This window comes from Hylobates moloch, unplaced genomic scaffold (genome assembly GCF_009828535.3).
Source record: "Hylobates moloch isolate HMO894 unplaced genomic scaffold, HMol_V3 SCAFFOLD_13, whole genome shotgun sequence".
Lineage (NCBI taxonomy): Eukaryota > Metazoa > Chordata > Mammalia > Primates > Hylobatidae > Hylobates > Hylobates moloch.
The window spans coordinates 35,910,145-35,918,269 of NW_026652288.1; the positions used below are offsets into that span (position 1 = coordinate 35,910,145).

At 55.0% G+C, this 8,125-nt stretch overlaps 1 protein-coding gene across 3 annotated transcripts; it reads left to right on the plus strand.

The window, feature by feature from the left end:
- The first annotated feature begins 214 nt into the window (after positions 1-214).
- LOC116480627 (carcinoembryonic antigen-related cell adhesion molecule 4) lies at positions 215-8,125 on the plus strand. 3 transcript variants are annotated; one of them, XM_032172796.2, is made up of 7 exons: positions 215-390; positions 1,290-1,649; positions 5,383-5,500; positions 6,515-6,567; positions 6,900-6,931; positions 7,421-7,462; positions 7,739-8,125. In XM_032172796.2, exons 1-7 carry the CDS (start codon positions 327-329, stop codon positions 7,802-7,804), a joined length of 735 nt encoding a protein of 244 aa, XP_032028687.1. In that variant the 5' UTR covers positions 215-326; the 3' UTR covers positions 7,805-8,125. The 3 variants fall into 3 exon arrangements, with proteins under 3 accessions (XP_032028687.1, XP_032028685.1, XP_032028688.1); XM_032172794.2 differs by having other exon boundaries at positions 7,421-8,125; XM_032172797.2 differs by lacking the exon at positions 1,290-1,649.

An 8,125-nucleotide genomic window follows, 5' to 3' on the forward strand; every position in this document is an offset into this window, starting at 1 on the left:
AGGGGTGACAAGTCACCCTCTCTGGGGACAGGGGACTCCACCAACCCTGCTTCTCAAAGGGTGGTTAGGAAACTGTAATGTACACAGAAGAGAAAGGGGAAGGAGGGACAAAAAAGGCAGAAATGAGAGGGGAGAGGGCAGAGGTGTGACCTGGGAAGAGCCCCACCTCTGCCCCTGGCCCTGGGAAGTGCTTCTGCCTGGGAGGAGGCTCAGCACAGAAGGAGGAAGGTCAGCAGACTCGACAGCAGACAGTCACAGCAGCTCTGACAAGAGCATTCCTGGAGCCCGAGCTCCTCTCCACAGAGGACAAGCAGGCAGCAGAGACCATGGGCCCCCCCTCAGCCGCTCCCCATGGAGGGCACAGGCCCTGGCAGGGGCTGCTGATCACAGGTGAGGGGAGGACTCTCTGGGAGTGGTGGGAGGAGGGGGCACAGAGACTGACTGGGGTCTCTTGGGTAGGAGGGGACAGAGGGCTTCTGGCTGGGGTCTCCTGGGGCCCTGAGAGGGGACTGAGGGCTTCCGTTGGAGGCTGGATAAGGGAGAGAACATTAGAGAGGGGCAGGGGACACAACAGGAAAATCTCAGTGAACTGGAATTAGTAAAAGGCAGGAAAATCTCAAGTGTTCTCTTTTCCTGGTTAATCATCACTGGCCACTACATTTTGAAAAAATGATAATAACTATACCAGATGACACTTCAAATAAAAACATCACCAGGGCATAAAACACTGCTCTTAGCCAACAACCTCAGACACTGGGAAGTAAACCTCAGGACTTGGAGGCCCTGAGAACGCTCATGAACTCATCCTCGGGAGTCTGCAGCCTGTGCCAGGCACTGGGGTGCAACCAACATCACACAAGTCCCGCCCTCACAGAGCTCACGCTGTCATGGGGAGGAAGACAGACACCTAAAGAGATCTAGAATGTGAGGTCAAGTGCTGACAAGAGCCCTGGAGGGAACAGAGCAGGGAAAGGTCAGAAAGGGAAGACCCAGGGTCTCTAGAGGAGGTGTCAGGGGAGAGTTCTCCCCAAAACACCCTGGTGTGAGCAGGATCTGAGGGCAGTGTGGAGGGAGCCAGGCAGACCCCTGGGGAAGAGGATTCCACACAGGGAAATGCCAAGGTCCGAGATGTTGAAGGAATGGGGGTCATGCTGCTGACCCAGTGGGACACACCACACACACACACACTCCAAGGCTGAGGAATGAGGAGACCCTGAGGACCCAGGGCCTTATCTTTCCATCGCACTCCATAGGTCCCAGTATTGACTGATGCTCTCTTCACCTCCTAGCCTCACTTTTAACCTTCTGGGACCCGCCCACCACTGTCCAGTTCACTATCGAAGCCATGCCATCCAGCGCTGCAGAGGGACAGGATGTTCTTCTACTGGCCTGCAATATTTCAGAGACTATTCAAGCCTATTATTGGCACAAGGGGAAAACGGCAGACGGGAGCCCTCTCATTGCTGGTTATATAACAGACATTCAAGCAAATATCCCAGGGGTGGCACACACTGGTCGAGAGAGAGTATACTCCAATGGATCCCTGCTGTTCCAAAACATCACCCTGGAGGACGCAGGACCCTACACCCTACGAACCATCGATTCCAATTACGACTCTGACCAAGCAACTGGCCAGCTCCACGTACACCGTGAGTGATTCCCCCATACCTCTGGGTGATGGGGGCCAGTTCTGCTTCACACACGAGATTGTCAGGCCTGGGCTGTGCCTGCATCCCTCTCTGCATTTTGTCCCATGTTGAGATTTGGGCATTTAGTGCAGGACACACACATGGTAGGTAAAATTCAACAGATCAGAATTCCTTTCCTGCATCCAGGCCCTGCAGACACTCGCTGATGGGAGGGGGGCCTCAGCAGGGGGTGGTCAGTCTCAGCCAAGCACCCCGTGCCCTCCCCATGAACCTGACCCTGAGAAAGACCCTAGAGAACTGGGTCAGGGCCTGGCCTGAGGGGGTCCTGGGATCCTCACAGAAGCCCAGCCTCAGGGCTCCTGACTCCATGTGACCCCGGGAAGCCTGTGCCAGGGCTGGGGTGTGGTCTCCTGGGCAGGGCTTACTGGGAGCAAGGATTTACCAGCTGTCTGCGGGCAGTGGTTCCTGGAGCTTCTCACCAGCGGGGGCTCAGCTCCCAGAGGCTCATCTAGACAAGGACAGAGCCTACCACTTTACCTCGGACTCAGCCTGGAGAGGGCAGGTGGACAGGATTACTAGGGCATCGGCCCCCTGAATGGGGAGCTTAAGAGATGCCCTTGGGCAGTCAGTGGCCCATGGGTAGGAAGAGAGGTGAGCAAATGTTCCCGGCAGCTTCTTGTCCAGGGGTGCTCTCCCATGGAGGCAAATAATAACAGATGCTGTTGATGTGAACACCTCCTCTGTGCCAAGCTTCATGTCAGATCCTGTGAATAATTTAAAGTTCATTCACAGACAAAGTGGCAAGGCGCAGACCATTTTCCATTTACATATTGTATGAAAGGGAAACTGAGGCACAGAGAGATACAGACACCAGCCAGGGTGGGGAGATCGCAGCTGGCAGAGTCACATGAGGACTGTCTGCAGCTACTGCCACGTCCTCTCCTTCATCCCCGGTGCCTTACTAGGTGTCTGTGGACCTCAGAGGAGCCACTGGTTCGGATGTTTTCTTCTTAGGTGTCTACAGCTCAGAAGGGGAGATTCTGGTCTGAAGTGTTATGAGTAAATACAGAATTAATCAGTTTTTTCTTAACTAAATCACCTGCCTCAACAATCAGTCAGTGCTGGGGAAGTTCAGGCCTCCTCGCTCAGGTCCACACCGCCCATCTCTGGACATGAAATCGTGTGTTTCCTGATGTGTGGGTATCATTCCAATGGGAGGATAAAGGGGAGGACTTTGCTTTCTCTCCCCATTCACACCCTGCACCAGCCAGGGCCCAGTGTGAGACACATACTCCATAGTTCTCTCATGGAGGAGGGAGGGAATGAATGAAGGAATGATCTACAACCTCTTCAGAGACAGAGACCTGGATACAAGATCCTAGGAGGTTCTGAGCCCAACGTGAGACACACACTCTGTAGTTCTCTGATGAAGGAGGGAGGGATTGAATGAAGGAATGATTTATAACCTCTTCAGAGATGGAGACCTGGATATAAGATCCTAGGAGGTTCTGGCCACACCTGTTTTCTGTTCCTCTAGGGCCTAAGACCCATGTCCCATTCCTCTGGCCTGTTTCCCCTAAATCTGCCCCTGAGAGCTGAGTCTCATCTGACCCTGGGGCTGCAGGGCTGTGGGAAGGTTTTCAGGGGAGGGGTCAGGCTTGCGGGTAGCCCCACACTTTTGCCTTACACCCTGGAGCTCTACCTGGTTCTCACTGTGAATATCCCATAATAATCCCCCCATCCTTTCTGGGGAGTAGAAAAAAAGTAAACATTTAAAAATATCCCAGAGTATCTGTTCTTAGCAAGTTCAGATAGTTATTAGTTAGCAGGAATAAATCGTTATTTTACCAGAGCCTCACCTGCTGGGGGTTTATGGGAGCCTAACTGACCGAGGGGAGGGGAAATATCCAACTCCAGCCCCGTCTAGCCATCACGTCCCACCTAAGGGTGAGAAAAAACTGAGAGGCACTTGTGACATTCACAGCCCAGGGCACAGACTCCTTCCAGGACCACAGAACCCCTCCCTCCCCACACTCACCACCGCATCACTGAACGCCTGCTCACCCAAGTTCCTGTTGCCCAGTACATCGTGTCCTGGCTTTCAACAAAAACTACAAGACAGACTAGAGGCAAAAAAAAAAAAATGTGGTTTGAAAGGCAGAACAAGCATCAGAACCAGGTGCGGATCTGGCAGGGATGTTGAAATTATCAGACCAGGAATTTAAAACAACTCTGGGACCAGGAGCGGTGGCTCACGCCTGTAATCCCAGCACTTTGGGAGGCCGAGGCGGGTGGATCACCTGAGGTCAGGAGTTCGATACCAGCCTGGCCAACATGGCGAAACCCTGTCTCTACTAAAAATACAAAAAATTAGGCAGGCATGGTGGTGGGCGCTTGTAATCCTAGATATTCGGAAGGCTGAGGCAGGAGAATTGCTTGAACCTGGGAGGCGGAGGTTGCGGTGAGCCGAGATTGCGCCACTGCACTCCAGCCTGGGCAACAGAGCGAGATTCTGTCTCAAAAACCAACAAACAAACAAAAAACAATACTGGCTAATACGCTAAAGGCTGCAATGGAAAGCATAGACAATGTACAGAACAGACGGGTGATGTGAGCAGGGAGATGGGCAGGCTAAGAAAGAATAACAACAACAACAAAATATATGTGTGCTAGAGATCAAACTCACTGTAACACCTGGATCTCAGGGTGGTTGTGAGGATGTTTATTAGGAGATTAAAGAGATCAAAGCAGAGTTATACACAGGGTGAGAGCTCAGTTGATGCTATCAACTAGTATTCTTATTTTTTTGATGTTGTTATTAGCAATAAAATCAGGAACAATGCAGTAAAAATTTGGCTTTATCATGTACGAGTTCTGTGACCTTCCTTGACTTACTGAGGCACTGTAAGTCTCAGATTCTAACTCTGCAGATGGGAGTGAAGCCCCCCTCCCTGAAGGTGATGTGAGGATGAGATGAGCTGTAGGTAGGTTGGTGCCCACTGTGCCTGGCACATGGAAGACCCCTGAAAACAGTCAAAGAACATCATCCCCGCTCATCAGCATGGAGTTGAGAGTGAGGGCTCGCTCTCTATGACAATCATGGAATGGCAAAGAAGAAACAAAGGGAAGACTGGGTGCGGTGGCTCATGCCTGTAATCCCAGCACTTTGGGAGGCCGAGGCGGGCAGATCACCTGAGGTCAGGAGTTCAAGACCATCCTGGACAGTATGGCGAAATTTCATCTCTACTAGAAATATAAAAATTAGCCCGGCATGGTGGCACAAACCTGTAATCCCAGCTACTTGGGAGGCTGAGGCAAGAGAATCGCTTGAACTTGGGAGATGGAGGTTGCAGTGAGCCGAGATTGTGCCAGTGCACTCCAGCCTGGGTGACAGAGCAAGACTCCTTCCAAAAAAGAAAAAGAAAAAAGAAACAGAGGGAAGAAGTGTGACGTGAGAGGAAGAAGGGATTTAAAGGCACGGGAGCAGGGTGAGGTGCAAGCACCTGTGGGAGAACGTAGGAGTCGGTGTATCTCAGTGTGTCAAGTCTGAGACACAGAAAATGGTGCAACCACGGAGAGCGAGGGAGTCAGCTATGAGGACAGCCCAACAGACCACGCTCAGGCTCTGGAGCGTTTCCTTCCTCCCTGACTGTGCCCCTGCCCTGCAAGGCCCCTTATGGTTTCCCTTGGAACAGACTTGGGCCTCGTCCCATTTGCCTTCCCCTTTCTACAGAAAACTACGTCCCAGGCCTTCCTGTGGGGGCTGTCGCTGGCATCGTGACTGGGGTCCTGGTTGGGGTGGCTCTGGTGGCCGCCTTGGCGTGTTTTCTGCTCCTCTCCAGGACTGGAAGGTACCACAGCTTTTCCCCAGCCTCCTCCCACCCCCTAGGCTGACCCCAGTCCAGGAGGAGGGAGACCCTGCCCTGTATTCAGGGCCAGGCTTTCCGCCTCCTCCCAACGAATCCTTCCCTCTCATTCCAGGGCTCCTCCCTTGCCAGCTGCTGAGCCTAGGCTGCCTCCTCCTTTATGAATGTGGCACAATTAAGGTTGCACCCCTGAGTGCTGTCCTAGTTCCCTAACACAGCAAAGCCACAGCTGCCTGGAGGGAGGGAGGGAGGGAGGGAGATAGGACGGGAGTGCTCAGAACCTGGTACCTTCTGCTGTTCATTGAATTTACCCACCGTAAGGAGGGATTTGCAGGCTTGAGATCCGTGGTGGGGGGTCCTGGTCATGGTCACGCAGTGGGGAGTGACAAAGTCTGGACAGGCTGGGTGGGGTCAGCACCCCATCATGATTGATGTCCCTGAGGTGTGAGGCGGGAGAACCTGGACCTCAGGACCTGCTGTCTTTTATGTCTCTTGCCAAGAGGTAGAGAGAGAGAGGACAAGGCCACTGCCCCATTTCAGCATCTCCAGGCCTGAAAGGAGGGTCTGGCCACGGCAGGGATACTGAGTTCTGGGAGAATATGATACATGCTCCTTGCCTCCCCGTGCCCCCAGCTCCCCCAGTGTCCTGCACACACAGCCGGCCCTGCTTTCCCTCTGGGGCCTTGACCCTTCCTCTCAGGCAAACCCAGGTGGTCTGATTCCCTCCCTGGGTCCTCAGTCCCTTTTCTGGGTCCCAGGGTCAATGTTCTCCTCACCCAGCATCTGCCTAGGGGGTCCTTCCCCTCTGGCCAGGACAGATGTGACTGCTTAAGGCTTATCCTCAGCTCCCCCTCCTCGGCCGCTCCTACCACGAAACTGATGGAGACAGGAGGCCTTCACTCCAGTCCTTGAAAATGGAGTCCCTTCCTTGTCCTTTATTCTGCCCCTAAACCTGTGATTTCTCCCTGTGCCCTCGTGAATAACCCTGACCTTTCCTAGGGCCAGCACCCAGCGTGACCTCAGGGAGCAGCAGCCCCCAGCCTCCACCCCCGGTGAGTGTCCCTTCAGCCCAGGTGTGGGAGCCCCTAGGCCTGCCCTATGGTGTCCACTCCTGCCAGTCACCCCCTGGGGGCCTCTGACCCTTTCCTTGGAGCTGCAAGGAGGATATCAGGAAACATGACACAGGGGACCCCGACTGTCTTGGTCAGACTGATCTGTGGGCTCTAGGTCGTGGGTCACCTCCTCGACCTCAGCTGCTCAGGTCTCCCCTGGGAAGAGGCTCCCTCTCCCTGATTCTCTGGGAGCTGAGGACCCCCACACCCTCCTGCAGGAGGGGCCCAGGCTCTCCTCCCACCCGGCTGCTCACTCCTGTCTCTGTCTCCAGGCCATGGTCCCTCTCACAGATCCACCTTCTCGGTAAGCCTGTTCCCTCCCCAGCCCTTTTCTACTGGGGTCCCAACAGTGCAGGCTCAGGGCAGGGGGACCATCAACCCCACAGCACAGCACTGACCCACCTTTCCCCAGAACAATCAGGTCAAAGTGAGTGCCTCCAGCCAGGATCCGGGCCTCTCTACAGGGCCAGGACCACCCACGCCCTGTGCTCACCCCTCTCCTCACCTGAGGAGAACCCTGGAGTGCAGCAGGTGCAGAGTGGACACTGGGAGCATCAGTCAGGGGCCCACATTAACAAGGGTGCGGGGTGGGCCCAGCCAGGACAGGGGTCGGGGTGCTGTGTCCACACTGGGAGGCTGAGCTCAGGGGCAGAGCTGGTCACTCCTGAGGCGAAATGACCGGAAGTGGAGGCAGGGAAGTAAGTCCTGGCCGATCAGAGACAGGAACCTTCCAGGCTTGGCTTCTATGACCCTCCCTCCCTGTCCCCTGACATCCCCTCTCTCCCCTGCCCAGGTCGCCCTACCCAGCCCCAGAACAGCCACTCCCATCTATGAGGTGAGTGTGGGCCATCGATGTTCTGGTCCTGTAGGCTCCAGGGGACCCAGGATCTGTCCCCACCAGCACCTGGCTGAGCTCTGAGATTCAGGAAAATGCAGTGAAAATGAGAACAGGGGGTGGTGAGCAGAGGAGGGAGGTGCCTGGGAACAGGGACCCCCTGAGCACAGCGAGGTTCAGCCCCAGAGCAGCCCTGGGTGGGCCCAGAGCCTGGGAGATGCCAGACCCTGTTCTGAGAAGGCTACAGGGGTGGAGGCCTCTTCTCTGTTTTCACAGGAATTGCTACACTCTGACGCAAACAGTTACTGCCGGATCGACCACAAAGCAGATGTGGTCTCTTAGGTTGTGGCCGCTCTCCAGGAGCTGCTCCTGTGGGTTGATGGAGGTACCCGAAGCCCCCAGCCCTGGGACGGGGAAGTACATGGAGCCTGAGCCAGAGAACCAGCTCTGAGTCCTGAGAAGACACAGGCCTGGGGACAGGGAGGGATGGGGGTCCCTGCTGAATATCTGGAGACCCCGACAGGCTGCCCTGGGCTCTGGGTGGGTCAGGACAAAGGCCTCTCATCACCACAGGAAGCGGGGGCTTGCAGGGAAAGTGAATGGGCCTGTGGCCCACCCGGGGTCACCTGGAAAGGATGTGAATAAAGAGGACCCTTCCTCTCA

Bases quoted from the DNA above. Each gene is read 5' to 3' on its own strand.
- LOC116480627 (XM_032172794.2), top strand. From the start codon at position 327: ATGGGCCCCCCCTCAGCCGCTCCCCATGGAGGGCACAGGCCCTGGCAG. The intron at 391-1,289 runs GTGAGGGGAGGA...TTCACCTCCTAG, and splicing joins GCAGGGGCTGCTGATCACAG to CCTCACTTTTAACCTTCTGG. The intron at 6,568-6,899 runs GTGAGTGTCCCT...CTCTGTCTCCAG, and splicing joins GCCCCCAGCCTCCACCCCCG to GCCATGGTCCCTCTCACAGA.